Consider the following 25141-nt stretch of genomic DNA (forward strand, 5'->3'; position numbering starts at 1 on the left):
TTGCTACCACTTCCCCCTGCCTTCACCCTTCTCCCCTCTTAAACTCACCAGTTCCTCCCTAACACTATCCAGTTCAGCCTGAAGTGCTCTGATCTTCCCTTCCTGTTCAGCTACTATCCTATCCCTTCAATATACTTTGCAATACCATGGAAGAGACTATTTACTTCCTTAATTCTCATGTCTGATACTGTTCACCTGAATGGTCTATGGATGAATAAATAAATAAGTTTTCCTACAGTTGATGTTGTCCTCATTAAACAATGGAAAGTCCAGGTTGAAATATCAGCAATTACGAAAAGGGCAGATTGCTACTCACTGTAAAGATGACACAGTGAGTTTCTGACAGCACAAAAAAAAAAAAAAAGAGACTAGACTCCACAGTCTGCCCAGAGTGGCCATAGATGGTGCTGTGCGAGTGACTTGTGCCTGATTTTTTCATCTCTCATTTTATTTACTGGGTAGAAATATCCAATTTCTGAATTTAACTCTGATAATCAGAGCAAATAAAGGGCATTTTGACTACAAGTTCGACTGCATGAAAATGGGGAAGGAAACCGACTATGACTTTGTTTAAAGAATTGTCACCATATTCATTCCAGTCAGTGATTTAGAAAACTTAAATGACTATGGATGGAGAGAATTTTAATTCCAAATCTCTCAAATGTGGTAGACTCTGAAAATACCGTTTCAGTTGTAAGGTTTTCTTTATTATTATTGTTTCTTTACTTTCTCAGACGTTAAGTCTGGTTAAAAACGGAAAGTGACGCGGACCTTGATCAAGCGTCACTTCCTTTTAACTGTATGGTATGTGTTATATTGCATTTAGGAACTTTCGGGTAAATGAACATGTATCAATAATTACAGATTTCTGTAGTTGTATATATAGGTTTGGATGTAGCTGTATTGCATTGATGTACTGGTGGATATTGTGTGGTATGACTCCTGTAGTTGATAGTATAATTGGTATAATGTCAACTTTATCCTGATGCCACATGTCCTTGACTTCCTCAGCCAGTTGGATGTATTTTTCAATTTTTTCTCCTGTTTTCTTTTGTATATTTGTTGTATTGGGTATAGATATTTCGATTAGTTGTGTTAATTTCTTCTTTTTATTGGTGAGTATGATGTCAGGTTTGTTATGTGGTGTTGTTTTATCTGTTATAATGGTTCTGTTCCAGTATAATTTGAATTCATCATTCTCCAGTACACTTTGTGGTGCATACTTGTATGTGGGAATGTGTTGTTTTATAAGTTTATGTTGTAAGGCAAGCTTTTGATGTATTATTTTTGCTACATTGTCATGCCTTCTGGTGTATTCTGTATTTGATAGTATTGTACATCCGCTTGTGATGTGATCTACTGTTTCTATTTGTTGTTTGCAAAGTCTGCATTTATCTGTTGTGGTATTGGGATCTTTAATAATATGCTTGCTGTAATATCTGGTGTTTATTGTTTGATCCTGTATTGCAATCATGAATCCTTCCATCTCACTGTATATATTGCCTTTTCTTAGTCATGTGTTGGATGCATCTTGATCGATGTGTGGCTGTGTTAGATGATACGGGTGCTTGCCATGTAGTGTTTTCTTTTTCCAATTTACTTTCTTCGTATCTGTTGATGTTAAGTGATCTAAAGGGTTGTAGAAGTGATTATGAAATTGCAGTAGTGTAGCCGATGTATTTATATGAGTGATTGCTTTGTGTATTTTGCTAGTTTCTGCTCGTTCTATAAAGAATTTTCTTAAATTGTCTACCTGTCCATAATGTAGGTTTTTTATGTCGATAAATCCCCTTCCTCCTTCCTTTCTGCTTAATGTGAATCTTTCAGTTGCTGAATGTATGTGATGTATTCTATATTTGTGGCATTGGGATCGTGTAAGTGTATTTAGTGCTTCTAGGTCTGTGTTACTCCATTTCACTACTCCAAATGAGTAGGTCAATATTGGTATAGCGTAAGTATTTATAGCTTTTGTCTTGTTTCTTGCTGTCTATTCTGTTTTCAGTATTTTTGTTAGTCTTTGTCTATATTTTTATTTTAGTTCTTCTTTAATATTTGTATTATCTATTCCTATTTTTTGTCTGTATCCTAGATATTTATAGGCATCTGTTTTTTCCATCGCTTCTATGCAGTCACTGTGGTTATCCAATATGTAATCTTCTTGTTTAGTGTGTTTTCCCTCGACTATGCTATTTTTCTTACATTTGTCTGTTCCAAAAGCCATATTTATATCATTGCTGAATATTTCTGTTATCTTTAGTAATTGGTTGAGTTGTTGATTTGTTGCTGCCAGTAGTTTTAGATCATCCATGTATAGCAGATGTGTGATTTTGTGTGGGTATGTTCCAGTAATATTGTATCCATAATTTGTATTATTTAGCATGTTGGATAGTGGGTTCAGAGCAAGACAGAACCAGAAAGGACTTAATGAGTCTCCTTGGTATATTCCACGCTTAATCTGTATTGGTTGTGATGTGATATTATTTGAATTTGTTTGGATATTAAGTGTGGTTTTCCAATTTTTCATTACTATGTTTAGGAACTGTATCAATTTAGGATCTACTTTGTATATTTCCAATATTTGTAGTAACCATGAGTGGGGTACACTATCAAAAGCTTTTTGGTAATCAATGTATGCGTAGTGCAGCGACCTTTGTTTAGTTTTAGCTTGATACGTCACCTCTGCATCTATTATCAGTTGCTCTTTACATCCTCGTGCTCCTTTGTAACAGCCTTTTTGTTCTTCATTTATAATTTTGTTCTGTGTTGTATGTGTCATTAATTTCTGTGTAATGACTGAAGTTAATATTTTGTATATTGTTGGTAGGCATGTTATGGGGCGATATTTTGCTGGGTTTGCTGTGTCTGCTTCATCTTTAGGTTTCAGATAAGTTATTCCATGTGTTAGTGTATCAGGGAATGTGTATGGGTCTGCAATGTAACTGTTAAATAATTTAGTTAGATGTGAATGTGTTGAGGTGAATTTCTTTAGCCAGTAATTTGCTATTTTATCTTTTCCAGGGGCTTTCCAATTGTGAGTAGAATTAATTGCTTGGGTGACTTCATGTTGCAAAATTATCACTTCAGGCATTTGTGGTATCATCTTGTATGTGTCTGTTTCTGCTTGTATCCACCATGCATGCCTGTTATGTTGTACCGGGTTTGACCATATGTTGCTCCAGAAGTGTTCCATGTCTGTTATGTTTGGTGGATTGTCTATTTTAATGTGTGTGTTATCTATTGTTTGGTAAAATTTCTTTTGGTTTGTGTTGAATGTTTGGTTGTGTTTCCTTCTATTTTCACTTTTTTTGTATCTTCTAAGTCGTTTGGCCAACGCTTGTAATTTCTGCTTCTTTTCATGTAATTTCTCTATCGCTTCTTGTTGTGAGATTTTACCTAACCTTTTTCGTTTTTTTTTCTGACATTTCATTTCTTATAAATTGTGTTAGCTGTCCGATGTCTTTTCTCAGTTTTTCTATTCTGATCTGTAGCCTGTGTTGCCATGCTGGTTTTGTGGGTTTCTTCTGTGTGTTGGTTTGTTCTGATCTCTGCCTAGTGTGTAAATTTAGTGTAGTGAATGCTCCTATATAAACCAGTAGTTGTAACTCTTCCATAGTTGTGTTTTCATTTATTTTGTTGTGTATGATTGTGTTGATAATTTTTATTGTTGTTTCGACTTGTGGGTTATTTGGCGGTCTATGCAAGAATGGTCTAATGTCTGTATTTGTGTCTTTGTATTCTATATATGTCAGCTGAAATTTTTCTTCCATATCTAACATGTGTGTCACTTTGTGTTCTATTTGTGCTTGTTCTGGTGGCTGCCTTAAGATTTCATTTTGCTCTGATTGTTTAATTGATGCGTGTTGTTCTTTGTTTGTTTGCTCTGGGATGTTTGAGTCCATTACTGTATTTTCTTCTTCTTCCGATTGCACATTATTTTGTTCCAGTATTTGTTGTACTTGTTGTTTGATGTTTTCTAATTCTGACTGGGGTATCCTGTTATTTTTGATTATTACACGGATCTGATCAGCTAGTCGTTGTTCTGTTAAAAATTTTAATTCTGGGTATCTGGTAATAAATGTTGTGTACACTTGTGATCTGTATCCAGTTGTGTTGGTTCCTAGGTTTGTTGCTTGGTAACAACAGAACATGAGGTGTCGATTAACTTCATCTGACCATCTCATCCTCTGTCTTTGTTTTCCTTCTAGGGTGGTTGCAGGAAGCATATCCTGCAAAACACCTCTATTTGGATTTAAATCATTTTCCGTGTGGCTAGCAGTGTCGTTACCATTGTGGGCGGGCATAGGGTTCAAGCGTCGTCCCCGACCATGACGGCGCTTGTCTGAGGCTTCTTTAGTTCTGTCCTGAACCAACTAATCACACTAAAAGGGGGGTTAGCCCTATTAGTGGTTTGTTCTTTTCGTCGCCTTTTACGACTGGCAGTACATACCGGAGGCCTATTCTTTTCCCGGGCCTCCACGGGGTATTGTTATTGTTATTATTATTATTATTACTATTTTTCAATGCTTAGATGATGACCAGTTTCAATCTATGCTGTAATGCTCAGTTGTGAATGTTTCTCTGGAAGTGTTATTTGCTCACTAGTGCGAGTTTATTAGGTTACCCAATGTGCCTCTTTGTTCTATGAGAGTTGACGACCTTCCATTCCGATAAATATGTATTTAAGTTCAATGAGAGTACACAAACACTCCGATGCCCTTCGTGTCATGTGTCATACTGTATCAAAAACAATGAATTTTTACCGTAATTTTATTCAGTGCTAGCTGGAAAAACAACTGCAAAATATTATTGTTTGTACATTGTCAGTCAACAGCACAAGCATTACTGTTAACAATAACCCAAGTGACTTTTTGTGATGGTCATCATCAGATGCACTTGGTGGTGGGCAACAGCTTACTATTGTCATTACCTCAAATGATAGCCAGAAACAGCATATTCGACACGAGTAGGTCAGTAATCAGCTGATTTTAGCTGTTGCAGTTGGGCATATTACCAAAGAAGTAGCATTCGCACAGTCCAGCTAATACTCTACCATAAATGGCAGTATACTTTATGACCACCCCTATCACCCATCAAGCCAAGTGTCAGCTTGAACTGTGTGAAAAGCATTCAGGGTGATCTGAAATTATTCATTCAGATCAATACAGGAGGTAGAGAACATCAAAATACACATATTTAGTTATGGTACATATGGTCCCTGACAGCAATTTCTGATGTTAGGGACTATTTGCACAGAAGATAGTTTAGTATGTGAATTACAGCAGTGGCATTCACAGGAACTACTCAAATGCACGACCACTGGTCTGCATGCAATATGTCATCAGGTCATTGCTTGTCATGTCCGAAGATTCCTGGCTTATCTGCAATGGTACCAACAGTGACAGCAATTCTAGCAACAAGGACTTATTCCATTTTTACAACTGTTTCATACACAAGCTGCTTCATATGCTACCAGAGGATGAAATCGTCACATGTGAGGTCAGGTGACCTGGGTGGTCAGGTCATAGGATTACCTCAGCTGATACATCGATTCCCAAAGGTGGCTCTCTGATTATTGCTCACAGGAATGCTGGACTGGGACAGTGCTCCTTCATGCTGGAAGTACATCCTTTGACTAACATTCAGATATAGATACTCCTGCAGTTCTGGCAACACATGTTCCGTAAACAGAGTAGCTTTGAAAGTCAGTACACATTGCCAGTTGGCAACACCGACACATCTTCTTACATCAGCACCACTATTTCAGAGACAGTATGTTCCTTATTGAAATACATTCTTTTTGATGTTCTCTACCTCCCGTAAAAATTTGAACAAATAGTTTTGTGACACCCTGTATACAGAAACTTAAAGGAAACTGGCAGTTTGAGATCATTGTTATTTCACATGGCAAAATAAGTAGGGTTAAGAAAGACTGCTTTCTGCTATCTGTCAACTATCATATTTGTTTACAGCCTCTATACTATAATTTATCTAACTTCCTTGCAATTAATTTCCAATTATGAGATAAATATGATGCTGCTTACATATATAATGTCTTCTTTGAATCGCTTACGCAGATTTTCTATAAAAGCAGATTCACTCTGATAGTCCTCCAAAAGGACAAAGTCCTGTACTCCCACTCTGTCCCTCCTATGCAGATCGCGATCCATTGTCCTTCCTCTTGAGTTCTGCTCACTAGAAAGGAAAAGAAAGAAACATGATGAGTGAGTTTATTTGATATTTTTCACACAATACAAAGCTTGGACCATCCAAAACTTGTGCATATATATTTTTTTAAAACTGAACTTATGCTACTTATCACAAATACAGGTTGTCCTCAGAGGAATGGTCAATATTCAGGGATATGACGGGAACAATCATTCAAAGCAAAAAGGCCAAGTAAAACACAGGCCTTGAAATGCATATCCTAAGAGCTATGAGCTCTACTTCACCACTGATACTGTGAAACAAATGTCTTCTACTGTAAGTTTCTTGCTTTCCATGATTTGGGAGAAAGTAGTATGGACCAAAACAAGAAATGAAAGTCCAGTGAACATGGACTCTAAAGTTCGTATCTTAACCCTCACAAGACCAAAAATGCGTTTTGAAAATACTGTAATCTAGTCAGGTGCTTTGTATTTTAAAATTTTAAATAAAAAGTTATATTTTAATGAGGGTTGGGGTTGTTTTGGGGAAGGAGACCAGACAGCGAGGTCATCGGTCTCATCGGATTAGGGAAGGATGGGGAAGGAAGTCGGCCGTGCCCTTTCAGAGGAACTATCCCGGCATTTGGCTGGAGTGATTTAGGGAAATCACGGAAAACCTAAATCTGGATGGCTGGACGCGGGATTGAACCGTCGTCCTCCCGAATGCGAGTCCAGTGTCTAACCACTGCGCCACCTCGCTCGGTCTTTTAATGAGGTCTTCTAATAGATCCTACAAATGTTTTAAATTTTTCAGCTAAAACTCACACACCAACATCTCTCTAAAAAGTGTGTTGTGAGTAAAATCATCAATAACTAACTTTTTTTAAAGTTTGTGATGGTTACAGATAAACCCCCCCCCCCCCCCCCCCCCCCCCCGGGTATGTGTGTGTGTTACTGGAAATGCTTTAGTACTTCTAACACTGTGCTAAAAGATATTTTCAACTTTTTCAACCTACTTACATATCATTAAAGTGTGGACAGAAAATATTGTCCCCCTCTCCCCTCCAGGTAATACACAGTATTGAAAATATGTTGGTATTATGAGGGTTAAGAGCTATGAGCACTTGTTCAGTAGAAGAGACATGTTTCACAGTAGTGGAGATTAAAAATTGCTCATAGCTCTTAAGGTATGCTAAAAATCAATAAAAACAGTCTTGATCACTGTGACAAAAGTACTTATACATATCTTGCTCTGTCTGCTGCCACCAGCAGCAATAATGTCACTGTAAGCCTGAAGATGGTCTGAGGAAAGGGGCGAAACCAGCTGCCAATAAATAAATTTAACATTTTATACCAATTGCTGTGCTCCAGACAAGAATGCTGTCTAAAATCTAAAGGTGTGCACTTTAGAGCCCAGGTGTGCTAGGCTTTTTGCAGCAAATGATGATTCCTGTCATATCCCTGAATTCTAACCATTCCTCCTGGGGCACCCCTCGTAAGGCATGTATAAGGAATCATGCTGTGTCATTAGTATAATGTTTTTAGCAACAGCTCACTTTCATAAATCCATTAACATCAAGCAAATGAATACAAACTCTGCCACTTAAATCACATAAAAAATTTCCAATTGAGATGCCTGGTTCAAAACTGTGCATTTGAGTACAGTATTGGAGCAAAAATTACTTGGGGGATGCACCAAGCAACCTACTTGAGGAAGCCTACACGGACATGTATGAGCAATAGTTTCACGAACATCATCATTTAATCAAATGAAACTATATGGCTCCAGAGACCTTTTCCAGTCTCAAACATGTACGATGCACTATGTAGTTCGAGGTGATGAATGAAAATTTGTACAAGGCTGGGATTTGAACCCGGGTCTCCTGCTCACTAGGCAGATGTGCCAACCGATGTACCATTTTGGCATAGGGACTCTGCACAACTGCACGGACTACACTAGCACACCTCCCTCCTCAGCGCAAATTTCCATTCATGCCTCAGCCCACTTGGTATTTCCCTTAAATTCTAACAGTGCAGAGGCTCTACAACGGCACTGGAATAGCACCTCAGAATTGAATGAAATGGGGGATCCCATCTGTAACCCAGGCAAAGGAGCTTCAATCAAATGGAACTACCTGGCGCCAGAGAGCCTTTAAAGTCTCGAACATCTGTGATGTAGATATTCATCATGATTGTTGTTACCGAATTGTATCAATAGAAGTCCTCTTTACGATGCTATGGTTAATACTAAGAAGATTAATCTGTATTAAACTGTTGATGAAAATCAGTTGCACAGAAAATGTGAAGTATAATCATCAAACCTAATTGCATTAGAATATGGCCAAATTCGACATGTTGCCAGTAAGAAACACACAAGATTTTTCTGATAAAAATGAGAATAGGAAAGAAATATGAAAACAGGACAGAAGAGTGATGAAAACAATGCCCCCATACTATTCTGCAATAAGTTAATAAAATTTATGAAATTTTTATATTCTGATATAAACAATGAATCAGACTAAATACAGTAAGTTCAATGAGATCTTTATAAAATCCTACAAAATAACAGACTTAATGTACAAAACAAATCTCAACGTCTTATGGAAAAAAATAGTTCTTGTCTCTATATGAAAATTTATATACTAGGAAATTTCCACATTCACTGTTACTGTAGTTTAACTACACATGCCATGACAATATGACTGCCACCTGAACAGTAAACTAAGTTTTAAGTGATTAATGAATATTTTTATATAGTGATACATCATATGGCTTCATGTTGGCAAAGTCAGAAGAAAAATCTCGATGTTTGGAAATTATTTCTGAATATGACTTTCACTTCAGAGCCCACTACACGCCATAGTTTATATTCCAATGAAACTGTAGATTCCCCTATAATGCTGCATACAGTACTGGAGAATCTCTCTTAGTGAAAATTTCGTCAGATTAATACTTTTGACTGCTTTTCATCCATGCAGCATTAGCCCAAAAGGAAGTACACACAGTAATTACAAAGCTGTAGGTAGATAGCATTAAGTTCTTTTGGATTGGAGTGTGATAGCCTGTCGGCTGTGAGTCTGTACTTGATGATATACCAGGTACATTTGACAGGACAGTTACCTTGTGCAAAAATTACTTGTTGACCGTGAATAATAAAAGTAATGAACTCATCAATAATAAATAACTTCAAGGATCACTTAAGTCCAGGCAAATATCCAGCAGGAAGACCGCATCCTGATGTGACCATCCATACAATGTAAGAGAAAGCTGGCTTATTTATAAAGGCAACTCATTTTCATTGTCTCATACTATAATTATGTTGCTCATATGCTCGTCGCAATCAATACTGATGGGTGTTAGTAAGAACACAAAATATTTCTAGGCTTAAATAAAGGAGATGCTTCCTAAAAAGTTTAATATGACTATCTGACAGACAAATCATCTTCAATACTTTACTTGTTGTATCCTGTATCCTCATCCTTTTAAGATGACATGATAAAAAAATGAAATGAGACCCCCATGGCAAGGAATGTAGCTGATGGGAAGAGTATTCCATCATCTTTTCTAAGAGCCACTTAATGAAAATGAAACATTTTTAACGTCAAGACATAAGTGAGCTAATGTCCAACACAACAATCATATTAGCCCAATTGTTTGAATAACATCAGAATAAAGTAGACGAAATATGGTAACTGTGAAGAGTTATACATTTTTAATGATTTAACTATTGCTGTAATGACAACCTAATGCAGAGAGGAGAATATTTCTGTTTAAAAGTGAATATGATGAGTCCCAAAACTTTTTTTCACAATGTCAAAATACTCATGAACATCTTCGTTTCAGAATAAAATTGACAGACAACTAAGTGTTATGGACAGCCATTGAACAGATCCAGATTCCTTACAAAAACAAAAACCTTTCAATCTCTACTTCCAGACCCCCCCCCCCCCCCAATCCACCACCTTTGTCTCTGTTTAAACTTGTTAAGCTTTCGTTCTGCACAGATTCTTGAACACATTCTCAAATGTTTCCACAATGCACAAACAGAATTCTAAGAAGATAGATTTTGAGATAAAAGAAACATCCACTGCCCATGTCTTAGAAAATCTAAAGTCACTTATCTTTCAATTTTGGATTAAGGCGAAACAACTTTTATTTGGAAAGTGAAAATAAGGGCTTGTGACAGCCATTTGCGTGGTGAAAGAGAAACTCACTGGAAACCTGAATCAGAATTCCTGTAAGTAATGGGTGTCCAGGACAAATTAGAATTTTGTGCCATTTTGTCAAATGACAGTTGGCAACCGTGATTTTTTTCATCTTATGTAATCTGTGATCCTTCCCATTAGTGGCCTGATAGCCTGTGTGTTATTTTCGTCATGGAGCAGATGACAACTCAGCAGTGTATCAAAGAGATAGAAATTTATTTCAAATACAGTGGAAGTCCCACAGCAACCATTTGTGAATTGCATGTGACACTCAGACATAATGTTGCTCCAACAGACTCATGAGTTTGGAAACTGATCCGGAAGTTTTGAGACCACGGGTTCTGTTTCAAACATTAAGAAAACAGGACAACCACATTATGTTCAAATGCAAAAAAACATTGCTGCCATGCGTGACAGCATGACAGAAAATCAGATCACAATTGAATTTATCTCCAAGCGCAGTGCATGAAATCTTTTCAAAATATCTGAAAATGCATGCGTACAAGATTCAACTTACACAATAGCTGAAGCCTGCAGATCGTGGAAAGAGACATTGGTTTGCTCAATGGGTCTTGACTTGACAAGCAGAGAATGAGAACTTCACAAAAGAGTAATTTCCTCAGTTGAGGTGCACTTCCACCTCATTGGGTATGTTAATAAGCAGAGTGGCAGAATTTGGGATAACGAAAATCCGCAAGTTACTGAGGACGATGAGATGCATCCTCAACATATGAATGTGTGGTGTGGGTTCTGGGCAGGAGTGATCGGCCCATCCTTTTTTGAAAATGATGAGGGAGCTGCCGTTACTGTGAACAACAGTCTTTACCAAAATATGCTTTCTGATTGGCTTTCCCCCTCTTATTGATGGAAATAACAATTTTTGGTTTCAACAAGAAGGTGCGACATGTCACAAATCCCGTGAAACAATTGCTCTGCTGAATGAAAAGTTTCCTCAAAAAATTCTCTCTTTCTAGGGCAATCGGGAATGACCTGCCAGATCATATGGTCTTACACCTTGTGACATTTTCTGTGTAAGAATTTGTGAAATAAAAAGTGTACGTGAACAAACCACAAACAATACACCAATTGAAGGATGACATTAAAAGGGTAATTAATGCAATCCCACCAGATGTTTGTGAACGTTATCATCGAGAACTTAAATGAACGCTTGCTTGTTGCCACGTGGCCTTGGGTTTTCATATGAAGAATATAGTTTTTCACCCTTAAATGGGAGACATTACTTAATGTGTTTGTAAAAAAACATTACATTTTCAATAAATTTAGCTCTACAGCACTTTAACATTCATTCCTAATTCCTGCACGCCCTCTATAAATGTATCACTGAATATGCAGCTTTGTCCCATTTTTCTGGTCTCTCAAGGGTGAGAAGTCGAACTAACATTATGAAATGGTTATAATGAGGAAACATCATTATTTAAGAAGGTTGTAACAATTCAGACTATTACTAACAAATGTGCAGCTTATACATTTATATTCTCAATCAATTGTCTGAAATGAGGGGTAGGATGACCCACAGAACTGCATTTGGAAATGGATGCTTTACTACAGATTTGCATGAACACATTCCTGTTGCAACCCACCAAATCAGTGAAGTGCACAGCAGAGTCACTACATAGAGTACAAAAGACCTTTTGAGGGTACTAATATGATGATACTCGTATTTTAATGATATGAAAGAGATACACAATCCACTTTCAAGGTTCAAAAAATTCTAACCCAATACATGAACAGCAGTTGAAAGTTCAGATGTATCATCCTATGAGTGTCTTGGCATTAATTCTAATCAAATGTGAACCATTCTGATGGATTTTTATGAGATACATAAATACTGATAAAAGGATGAGTTTCCTTTCAAAAGATACAACCCATCATTTGCCTTAAGAAATATAGAGAAATCATGGAAACCTAAATAGCAGAGATTTAACTCCTGTGCTGCTGAAAGAAAGTCTAGAGTTTTACAACTGTGCCTCCTCACTTGGTGGTGATTTAGGGAAACTGCTTGTACTACAAAAGATTAAGTTTCTACGTTTCTCACCACAAATAATTTCTGCACATTAAAGATACTTATAATTTATCTTCTTTTGGGCACTGATCGGTGGTTCATTACATTAATCCAACACATTTTCACAACTTCATTATCACTGGGATGACATCCACTTACACCTTTCACCATGAGAACTACGGCAAGTGATACACGGTGTTTATGCCACTCTTGACAGAAGGTGGAATAAGCTTCCGGGCAGCCTGACATTCAAGCACTCGGAAAAAATAAAAATATCTATAATCAGTATACTTTTACCCCACAATTTCTTGCTCTGGTCTCAAACATACTAATGTTCTTTACAGAAAAAAAACCTTTTGACTGATGTTAAAAATACTATGGCTCCATAAAAAAAAGATAATTCCCACTAATTATTTTATGAGCCCTTGTGTAATACTGGTCTAGGTGAAACAAGACTACAGTTGTGAAGCAAAAGTTATGTGAAATGAAAAGGCGAGGTGATGTTTCACTGGCGTCATCAGGTTCTGAATGCAGTTGCTGTGGATATGCCAGGTCAGATTGTGCAGTGGTTGAGATATTGGACTGTATGTGTGAATATTGAGTTACAAATCATAATCCGGCAGTCCCGACTGGTTTACTTTTGGCACTAAGAGGGAGCGACAGAATGACTTCTGCTACAAGGTCGTGGTCGATTACTTTTTCTTGTGTTTGACAAGCATGGTGGTGGTGTTGTCTTAATGATCTAATAAGGTGGTTTATTTATTTATTTATTTTATGTTATTTATGTCCTGAAATCTATGACGTGCATATGTTATACCCAATATGTTGGACAAAGTTTCCTTAGTTCAAACACTGTTACACTGAATAGTATTTGCTAAGGTCACTTTTGTGATGTATGTACAAGCATACTTTACAACACACAAAATTCTTTACATGGGCATTTCACATAATTTTCTTTTGCTAAATGGGATATGTTTAATATAATACAATGCAATATAGTACATTTAATGCAATTTGGCCTTTTTGCAGTCTCATTTTACACTACTTGTGTGTACATATTTTCCAGGAGAGAGCTTCTTGGCATCAGATGTGCAGTATATTTAAAAATTAAGTTTAGATACTGTGATACTGAGTAAAAACAGTTTTCTGTAAGATACAAAGTTACGGATTTTTTTTAAAGATACTGGTATGTGTTTTGTTTGGCCTTTAAGTGACTTGGCAGCCTATTAAATAACTCTGATCCTGAGTGATCTACAAGTTTCTTGTACATGGTGGTATAACTATGATTTCTGTGTGTCACTACTTGATCTTGTTTGGTATTCAGGTATAGATTTATTTTGAATACATATGTTTTCCTTTTTTAGCATGCTCTTTATTACATTCATAACAATCATAATGGGGAACTTATGCGAGCGTAATACACTGCTCTAACTGTTTCAGCACTTGTTTTCTATACAGTTCTCACTGCATAGGTCGTTTTGGATAGTTTAGAATTTAGGGATATGATGTGGGATTTACATTTATGATGCCTTGTAAGTTAACACCAAGAAATTTTGTTTCGGTGACACTGTTAACTTTTTGGTTTCCCATAGATGTATTTGGTTTTAATGGATTTTATTTTGCTGTGTGCAGATGTGTATTGTGACCTTTTTTTGAGTTTATTAGTAGCTTATTCCTCACAAACCACTATAGAATCTTTTCATTTGTGACTTTCGCATTCAGACTAGGAGCTTTTTCATTTTCACCTTCAATCAGTACATTGGTGTCATCTGCAAACAGGACTGGTTCAGAGCATCGAGCATGTTGAGGGAAGTCATTTATGAAAACAAAGAAGATGAAGGTACCTAAAATTGGTACACCATGGATTAATGAGAAAGGTTTTGAGTGATAGGCTTGGAATTAGTTTTTGCCATATGTCTGATCTCTGTTATCTAAGAGGGATTTTCTAAGCAGGGTTTCAGCTACTTGTTTTTCAGCCCTCTTTCTTAGAAGAATTTCATGATATATTGGATCAAAGTCTTTGGTTGATCCCTAACCAGTCTCTCTTAGCGACCTATTCAAGAGGAGACTCCAAGTAGTAAGTTACATACACTACACAACCGGAATGGTGCACTGTCAGAAGAGTGTTACATGTTTTGGGTTTCCTCCAGGCATATAAGGATAACAGTTGCATCATAGTGTGCGCTCGAAATGGCACGGCAACTGGAGACTTAATCCAGAGAGACAGTACGAGACAGTACGATTCCTGTGGGAAAAACATATAAATTGCATACACATTCACTGTGAAATTATGGCAGTATATGGACCAGCCGTAGCGAAATGGTACCAAAAATCTGGCCAAGGTCCCACAAGCGTGGGTGATACTGATCGGGTAGGAACGCCATTGACCACAGACGACAATGTCCAAGCTATTGAGGAACTGATTCCCAGCAACTGCGGGCATTGCTCAGCAGATGCGCATCTCGGAAGGCAGTGACCATTCCATCGTGCGAGATCGTCTGCAGTATAGGGAACTGTGCTCACGCTGGCTTCCGCGATCATCCTTATCTGCACACACAAGCGATTGGTTTATGGCGTCTCTGAACTTTTTTGAGCTTTACTCCAGGAAGACAATTATTTTCTATGCCGCATCATTACGGGCGATGAGACGTGGGTCAGTTATATCACACTTGCAACAAAGAGCATGTATGGAATGGATAGACATCTATTCACCTCCGCGGAAAAAATGCAAATTTGCACCGTCAGGAGAGAAGGCAGTGAACAGTCCCCGGATCTACGATATTTCCGAACCGGGACAAAAACTTTATAGTGGTGCCCCCCCTCCTTCCCGTACGTATGAGATATGACGTCAAACATTTCGAAAAATTGTTTTTTCAAAAATATGTTAACTTTGTAGCGCACTTCTTTCTAAAGAGTTTGATATATAAAACATGTTCGCTCTGTGTAATTCAAACCTATAGTTTTTAATGGAAACCAACAAACCCACATTCAGAACTGTGGAAATTAAAATGTCCTGTGGTGCCTCTCCTGTTCCCAGGCGGCCGGTTTGACATCCTACCCGCCCTTAAAAATCTCACAACTAATACTAGGTGGGATTATTTGACACAGGGAGAAAGAGAATTCTTCAGACAATTTGCACTCTTTATTACCTGTTAGCTGCTAACTCACTCTTCGGTGTGACATAAAACTGAGTACAGGAAACTTAAAACCAGTAAAGACAAGAGACAAGCAAGACAGTACACATTTCTTCGATTTTTAGTCCCTAGCCTTCTTTCTTCCTCTCTCTAGTCTTGCTACAGCTCTACACGGCGTGTTTTCCTTTCTGCGAAAGAACCTATTACCTCATCAAAGTTCGTCAAACGTTTTGCTACATGAAAAATCAAAATGTCGTTGTCTAATACTGAAAAATCTGTTAATACGAATAATACCAAAGACTGGCGTGGCTTCTGGATTTCATTCCATCTATTTTGTCACTGTCTGCTAGATATAACGAAAGAGGCGTTTCTAATATTGCAGCAGTTGTAACATACGCCAAATACGCGAGACTGTTTTGGCACAAATGGTCATTTTTATGTATCACATTTACATAAACAACATGACAGAACATAATTCACGAAGTATCAATATAACATGCCTATTACGCCTACTACAGGCAAAAAGTTTTATGTTAAAAAATAGTGTCACATTTCGTTCATATTCCCCAGTTTTTCAAACATGAGATCGCGATGTTATACTACGAAATTTTTATATAAATTTGGAATTGTAATAATCTTCCACATAATGTGTGTCATGTTCCCCTTTCTGCTCCTCCTGCGTTCTAACAATCTTGTCACTAATTTTGTAAGTATTCGTGCTATTGTCAAAACTTATTCTCCGGTTAACTTCACTTGCACTGCCAGAATCACCAGTTTTCTCGCGTTTATTCTCCGGTTACCCGTTATTACGTGTTCGTACACCGCGTTTTCCACGCTATTCCGAGAACAGAACTGACCGCGGTTTGTAACTGAATGTAAATACATGAAACTGCAACCAGTCACCTTTTTTTGAATAGTTGTTAATTATTCCATGAACCGGTTTTCGAACCTTTTCAGCCATGCTGGATGCCGACAAAGTTTCGCTATCACAGTGAAAATGCACACAGATTGTGTAACAAGTGTGTGAAGTGATTTAACACCTCGTCGTCAAAATGGGAAGCAGACAGATGGACACTGAAGGAAAGAAGCCGCACATACTGATGCAGTGAGTACAGAAGTAAAATTTTGCATCCATACAGACAGATAAACAATACTCATGGCGACACATTAAAGCACATTCCATCTTCTTGTCACAGAGCCAGCACCCAGCATTATGCTAGAAATAGTGATGTAACTTACAGAAAACAATTTGAAGATGTACCTGAAAAGATTTGAAAACCGCTTCATGGAATAATAAATAACTATTCAAAAAAGTGACTGGTTGCAGTTTTATGTATACACAAAATGAATTGTTCTCTCGCACGACAATGCAACATTCCAAACTATGCGTACAACCCAAGTTTAGCTCCAACGTTATCGATGGGAAGTTTGGAATGATCTTCCATACATTCCAGATCTTGTACCATGCGACGCAAGCTTAAGAGGACACCAGTAAGGGAGGGCGCGAACGATCCACGTTCTCGAATGGCTCCGTGACCAAGGAACGGATTTCTGTCCTCGAAGAATTGAACGATTGCTTTACAGGGGCTTGTGGATTATGTTGGAAAACAATGGCATGTCTGAAGTGTAGTGCTGCATTCAATAAAAGTTATTTGGCCTGTCATAATAATGAGTATACTTTTTAAGCCCCCTCGTAGTTTCTAGAATTATAAAATTGTTCCATATCCTCGTCACGGCCTTCAGTGACGCTGGATCTGGAGGTGCTTGCTGGACACCTTGATGATAAACACGCTGCAGAGAAGTGTTCTGTTATCGCAGTGTGGGCTATCTGGCGTCAGGAAAATTACTGGTGACGCTATCTCGGCTCATGGGTGTCACACAAGCCTCAAAGAGTCACTCTTGTTGAAGTGTCATAATAATTAAGCTACAGTAGCCTACTTTCTGTGGCCCATAGGCACGGGCGGATTAAGGGGGGAGAGGGGGGGATAATTTGGGAAATCAGATTCTAGATTTGGCTCCCACCCCGTGGCTTATTGGTAATTGTGACTTAACAGTGATCCAGGTTAGATTCCTGGAACCGATAAGGAATTTATCTTGGTAGGAAGACTGGAATGGGGTGCACTCAGTCTGGCGAGGACAATCGAGGGTTTAACCTGGACCAGAAGTATCGACTCTGCTCTTGGAAACGTTACATAACGAATGTTCGTCCTATGATTTCATGGAGTTTACTTCTGTTTCTGCGTACATTTTAGTGAAATTGGATTCCTATGGCGCTATTACTTGATCATCAAAGTCACAAGGAGAATATGGAAGAACAATAAGCAGGAAGGCGCAGGAGACGAAGTGCGATTACCTCACTGCTGCCGCATGGTAGAGAGAGATTCAAACCCAAAATCAATTCAGACCGAATTCATCTCACTTAACCAGTTATCTGCTACAACTGCCTCTAACTACCCGTAAGAGCTACGAATAAAGTAATATTTGGTAAATCCGAGGTATGCGTGTAAACAAGTCAGTTTTTGTTGATTGAACCAGTTATCTATGCGAAATTGCGCAGCTTGGACAGAAATAAAAGTAATGAGATTGGGATCTGTGCGACACCATCAGCGATCAAGGGTAGAAAACCTAAAAAAAAAAAAATGTTTCCTCAGTTTGTTGTACTTTATCAGACTGATGTATTTCTTGAAATATAGATGTTTTTACAAAAAAGAACGTTCAGAAATCAATGCCGGTTAGCTTTTACTACGTTAGTAAAGACATATAGCCGAAATTCATGAGATAGGTTTGTGTTTTATACGTCACATGCAGAGGAAGTCGTTACTAAATTTAGCAAATAATGATCGTGGTGAAAATAAATTTTACCACTTGGTGGTAAAAATGTCGCAGTCAAGAAATTTGGCCAGACATTTAGAAACGCTTCCCACACTACTGAGTCTTATGAAAAAGAAAAGTAGATTGTTGGCATTAATAATTACATATTTGTCGTGGCATATTAGCGCGCAGTTGTTTCTCAATGTTGCATTATCTTTACGGTTTCTCCTGAGGCTGTGACAATTTACTGCAGCAGAAGACAAAAACGGCTTCTAAGTTCCGCTCACTAAAAACGAAATGCAGAACAGTTTTGAGCATTAAAAGGAACGAATGAAGGCGTGTGGGCTCAAGGAAGACCTACGTTGAGGACGACTTCCACTAATGCAACACATACGAAGTTACGGCATGTCTCTTTTTTTTGTGCCATAAGTTATTTACAGGTGGAGAGAAAGAGAGAGAGAGAAAAGGTTCGTAGCACGTCATACCACAAGAAGCAAGTTTTACAGGCGACATAAAGAATATTGTTCCAGAAGGACAATTCACTAATATATAAGAACTGTACTCCAGATTCCGGAGCCGGCCGCGGTGGTCTAGCGGTTCTAGGCGCTCAGTCCGGAACCGCGCGACTGCTACGGTCGCAGGTTCGAATCCTGCCTCGGGCATGGATGTGTGTGATGTCCTTAGGTTAGTTAGGTTTAAGTAGTTCTAAGTGCTAGGGGACTGATGACCTCAGATGTTAAGTTTAAAAATGGCTCTGAGCGCTATGGGACTCAACTGCTGAGGTCATTAGTCCCCTAGAACTTAGAACTAGTTAAACCTAACTAACCTAAGGACATCACAAACATCCATGCCCGAGGCAGGATTCGAACCTGCGACCGTAGCGGTCTTGCGGTTCCAGACTGCAGCGCCTTTAACCGCACGGCCACTTCGGCCGGCTCAGATGTTAAGTCCCATAGTGTTCAGAGCCATTTGAACCAGATTCCGGAAGAAGAGGAAGAGGGCGGAGATACGCTGTAATTTTGGGAGGATGACAGGCAAACGTGGAAAACGTGGAAAACGCAGAAAATGCCTGACCGCAGCAGGCACAAAATGGCAATTCTTATCGACTTGTCAGATCGAACTCAGTTTATGGCTTTGCGTCTGTTCAACGGTGAAGCACTACATACAAAAAACTGATTCAGCTGATGAAGGGTGTGAAACAGAACATGCTTTGTCGAAGAATCCATTCCGGAATTAATCAGAAGTGATCCCGGAAAACTCGAACTGGTATACAGACCAGTTCAGGTTGCCTATCTAACATCTTTCAGGGGCAACAAATATTTAATTTTCAATGCTTCGTATAATTATTGACCTAATTTTAAAAAAAAATATATGATGCTTTCCTAAAGTACGTATCAAGAGGTAAAATCTTATGGTAAATGATTCACGTAATAAGACAAATGTTAATAGTTGGGAACTATCTATAGTCTTGAGGCAGCATAGCCCATCACGTGCAAATACCCATATTATATTCTTCCATGAGAATGAGAGCACTTAGGGGGTTGCAGCAAACTTTACACAATATTTCAAACCTTTACGAAAGTTTTTGTCGCTGACACCCCCGCAAAGTGATATCAAATATGTTCGTCACTTACTACATTTTCGCTCCTTACGCAGAAAAACTGCCGCATAATCTTGACGGTTTAATTTATAACTTCTTTACTTATTTTCTAAACATTTTGCAGACAGCATCCACATATACCAGTAAATGTGCAAAGTTATATGACTGTACGACACACAGTCCAGAAGATATGACACCATAAAAATTGAGATGCTCGAAAAATTAGTTCGTAGCTCCAATTACGTAGAATGTATCCATACAATGTTTGATAATGAGAGCATTTAGCGGCTTCCAACAACCTTTAAACAAAATTCCAATCATTTTCTAAAGTTTTTATTGCTTACATACTTGAAGTCAAATATTTAACTGATTGACTCATTTGCAAAATAACCAAACGTTTACAATTGTTAAGTACATAGAAGTTCCATTCTTTAAATAATCGGGCGTTTACTGGTATTTTCTATTCAAATAAATATTTTCCTCCATAAACAGCAGAATAATCGATGTTTATTTTCTTTTCATATTTTTGGGCCACTGTCATGTAATACTCTCTGAATGATACTTCCCCCATTTGACTGTGCAACCGGAATCATGGCAGTACTATAAAACAAAGAAGTTGTACTTTCAAATGGCGTAAATATCATTCAAACATAATGGATGTCATTGTGCAAACGAAACACATTCTCACCTCTTCTTCAAAACTTTTTATATGCAGTCTCTAAGCAGGCAGCGCCTTGTGAGATTCCGCCATAATCTTACGGAGATGAAAGTGAAGACATTGTTACTTGTCTTACACTGAAATTAAAGTGAATGTTTTCATTTATTATTGCGATGATTTCCACAAACTACAAAAATAAAATTACACATCTTTCGCCGCTGAAATTGTTTTTAATGATTTATGTTTCGTTTACTAGAATAATGTCCGAGTGTTATCAAGACAACACCGTATGGAAGAGAATAAAGAAAGCAGAATATTTTTGAAGCTATAACATTTTACGTGATTGTAATACAAATGCAGAAAAAAAAGCACGTAGCACGACTTCCTTTGGCACGGAAGTTACACGGATAGTGACGTTACCAACTGAGAAATGTGCTACCAGATCAGGGTGAATAATGCAATATTATTGTAACAGAGCAGATGAAACGAGGCTCAAGATGCGAAGCGTCAAGTGCTCTATATTTATTTCACACGCGTAACTATCAACAATATGCTTTCCACACGAACTTTTTTTTTCGGATTTCAACCGTGTAGCCAGTTTTGCGTTGAATCAACGAACGGAAAAATATCTCTGATTTTAAACCCGATATGCTTCTTCTCTTGATTCCATGAGAAATGGCGACATTATATATGGTTTTCAAACGAGCGAGTGCTGAGAACTGCGCTCGCACCGAAATAGGCGAAGAATCGTTCAAATATTGTTGCAGTTATGCTGCGACAATTTTACGAATCGTGATCGCGGAGGGGCATTGTATAACAGCCAACAGGAATTGGAGTATAAGATTAGGTACGGGAAGTGCGGCGTCAGCTTACCTGTGGTCGGCGTGGCAACCCGTTCAGCGACAGCCCACCGACTGTTGCCGGGTTGGGCCCGCCTCGCCTCGCTGCTGATAACATGCGCCTCGATAACGGACAGGTGCGCTAATCAATCACCTCGACATTTCCTCCCTACATGGCCACAGATAACTCGCTCCTCTCCCCTCTTCCTGCAATATCAAGTCTACGGTCTCTGAGATGTGATTCTTCTGAAGCAACTGGCGGACAAATAACAGTATTCCGGATTGTCAGTCATGTGCTGTCCAGGAAAGTTAACGGACGCGTCTCAGTGGAGCGTGTCTCATTGTCGTACTTACTATTGGCAGGAAATAAAGAAGAAATGATATTTCAACAATTAAATGAGGGCTAACCAGTGAGATCTTCACAGCTATGATCAGCTCCATAGATGAACATTAACCCTAGCAATACCACGGCATTTTCCATAACGAGCATTATCATCAAGAGGGGGTGGGGGGTTACATTATGCCCACCCTATAAAATTATAAAATAATCAAAATTCTTTAACTGTTGTTGAATTATGTTAACAACATACTTTTTAAAGAGGTACTTATGTGTAAAAATGGTCCAGAACCTGAAAATTCCTTTTAGCACAGTCATAGAAATATCAACGCACTTTCAATAACGTAATATTCGATTTGATCACCATGAAAAAATTTTAAGAATGCAAATTTTGTTCATTGTAATTGACTTTTACTGTCAACAATATTTTTAAACAGATATTGATATGTAAGTAAGGTCTTGAATACGACATCTATTGAACTAAGGCTTACATTTTTGGGTTAAGTTTAATTGAAAAATTTGAAGCATGTATGTAATCTTGTAGATGAAATCATAAAAAATTAGAATTTTAATTTTGAAAATATTAAAATATAAAGTGAGTAGATAACAGTATTTTCAAGAGGTGGCCATAAAGTAACCCTCCCCTCCCCTGATACTGCAAGGGTTAATAGAAAGCTGGTTTGTATCACATGACCTTTAGTGGGCCATAGATGACATATCATTTCCCAGTATTTCCGGATACGCAATAATACCGAACGTGTAGGGGCCAGATTGAAAAGTTGCGCAGTAATAATGAGCACATCAAAAACTTGGGAAATATATTGCCGGCTGACGGTGTGGCCGTGCGGTTCTAAGCGCTTCAGTTTGGAACCGCGTGACCGCCACGGTCGCAGGTTCGAATCCTGCCTCGGGCATGGATGTGTGTGATGTCCTTAGGTTAGTTAGGTTTAAGTAGTTCTAAGTTCTAGGGGACTGATGACCTCAGAAGTTAAGTCCCATAGTGCTCAGAGCCATTTGAATATATTGCTGCCTGGAAATACTATGCCGAATTTGGACAGTATTGACAATATCCTTGCCGGTATATCGTGTGCAGCAGTCTATGGACATCTCTGTGTTCGCTGTCTGTATGTTGGAAATGAGTTCGAAACAAAACGAAAGAGCTTGCGTTGCCGACTTGTGGGATATTAGTGCATACGACTACAAAAACAGAAATGTGAATCATGTGACTACAGGGGAATGTGCGCTACAGCTACAAAGGAAGATATTAAAAAATCAGTATGATGCATAGCCATGAATAAATTACTTGCCAGAAAATAAACCTATGGGGTACCTATTATTGCGGGACATGTTTCCCTAAATATGCCACAAATACTTTAGAGTGAAACTGCACTTGTAAATTCCTAGTCTTCGAAAGAATTGTCAGTAACAAGCCATCGTGGCGTAATACATGACCGCTGACGTGATAAAGACACGTCTCTCATGGTTGACTTTTGCTTTTTTATCATGGTGGCAACCGCTTCCAATTATGTATCAAATGTTGGACGATCAACGCCTAAAATATTATGATAATATATTTTTCGTTCAGCCTCATTTCTCTTAATAAATTTTCGTAAGTCTCTGACAATTCTTAAACCAATTTTTAATTCACATTCCTTTTTTTTTCTACTTGTCACAGACTAGAACAATTATCACAACAGCACCGTCGAGATTTTCCAACATTTCGAACCAGAGTAAATACTGCACAATATTACTGTCTTTATTTTTATTGTACCAGCGTAGGGAGAGCTTCATTAATACTGTATAAAATTAGTGTGCAGAAATACTGGCAGTCTAGGGGTGCTTTTCTGCAGAGCTGACTCCAGGTATTTTTGTGGTTGCATTTAACTGTTGCAGTAGAATTGCCTCTGTATTTGTTGCTGACAGCAATGGGCCACGTTTATTCGCAGCCAACAGACAAGCTTTCTCTAGTTTCCTTTTGTTTTGTTGGCCGTCCGAAAATCATTGTATTGTTGTGTTTAATTGCTCACCTTGTGATTGACTGGGTGTGCCAATGAAGCATTTATATAATGGAACACATCAGATAATCAGTGTTGTTATAATTATTAGCGAAATCTATAAATTCAGACTGCCGGCCGCGGTGGCCGTGCGGTTCAAGGCGCTCCAGTCCGGAGCCGCGCTGCTGCTCCGGTCGCAGGTTCGAATCCTGCCTCGGGCATGGGTGTGTGTGATGTCCTTAGGTTAGTTAGGTTTAAGTAGTTCTAAGTTCTAGGGGACTAATGACCACAGCAGTTTGAGTCCCATAGTGCTCAGAGCCATTTGAACCATTTTTTTTTTTTATAAATTCAGACTAACAGAGTGGAAATAAACGATTAACACCAACAACACTAAAGAAAGATTACATATCTTCTTGACGTGTCCAAGAAAACGAAATTTTGGCAGGAAATTTTTGCCAGATCGCTACACTACTAAGGGTCAGTTCTACAGTCCTCGTTTAACAGCCGCTGAAGTTCTGTTCTCGGAATAGCGTGGAAAACACGTTGTACGAACACGTAGTAACGCCTAACCGGAGAATAAACGCGGGATAACTGAACTTGTGATTCTGGCAGGGTTAGCGAAGTTAACCAGAGAAAAAGTTTTGACAGGGACAGGAATGGTTACAGAATTAGTGACGACAAGATTGATTGTTTGTTACAACGAGGAAGGAAAAGGAACGGGGACATCATACAAATCATCTGGAAGAATATGACGATTCCAAACTTGTATAAAAATTTCGTACTTCTACTACTCTTCGACCTCATGCTTGAGAAACTGGAGCGTATGAACGAAATGTGAAACTATTTCCTAACATAAAACATTTTGCTTGTAGTAGGCGTAATATGCATTTGATATTAGCACTTAGTCAATTATATTCTGTCGTGTCATTTGCGTAGATGAGGTAGATAAAAATGACCATTTGTGCCAAAACAGTCTCGATTATTTGACACGTGTTACAATCACTGCAATATTAGAAAGGTCTATTTCGTTTTATCTAGCAGACAGTGACAAAATGGAAGTAATAAAATAGAAACCACACCAGTCTTGGGCACTATACTTATTAACATCGTTTACAGTATTAGACAACATTTTGATTTTTCATCTGGCAAAACGTTTGACAGACTTTGATGAGGTAATAGATTCTTTCGCAGAAAAGAAAGCACGGGCGTGTAAACCTGTAACAAGATTGGAGAGAAAAAATGCTGGGACCTAAGGACTGAAGAAATGTGTACTGTCTTGCTTGTCTGTCACCATTACTGGTTTTATGTTCCCTGTATTTAATTTTGTCGCGCAAAAGAGAAAGTTATTAGCTAATAGGAAATTAGGCAATAAAGAGTGCAAATTTTCTAAAGAGTTC

General features: G+C 38.3%; 1 protein-coding gene across 2 annotated transcripts in view; it reads right to left on the minus strand.

The window, feature by feature from the left end:
- Positions 1–25141, minus strand: part of LOC124787289 (unconventional myosin IC) — a 416281-nt gene that overhangs the window by 84540 nt on the left and 306600 nt on the right. For both annotated transcript variants that reach the window (XM_047254329.1, XM_047254328.1), the window contains one exon: positions 6042–6192. In XM_047254329.1, coding sequence (XP_047110285.1) covers positions 6042–6167 — 126 coding nt within the window. In that variant the 5' untranslated portion in view covers positions 6168–6192. The remainder of the gene's footprint in view (positions 1–6041; positions 6193–25141) is intronic.

The sequence above is a fragment of the Schistocerca piceifrons genome, chromosome 1 (assembly GCF_021461385.2).
Source record: "Schistocerca piceifrons isolate TAMUIC-IGC-003096 chromosome 1, iqSchPice1.1, whole genome shotgun sequence".
NCBI classification, from domain to species: domain Eukaryota; kingdom Metazoa; phylum Arthropoda; class Insecta; order Orthoptera; family Acrididae; genus Schistocerca; species Schistocerca piceifrons.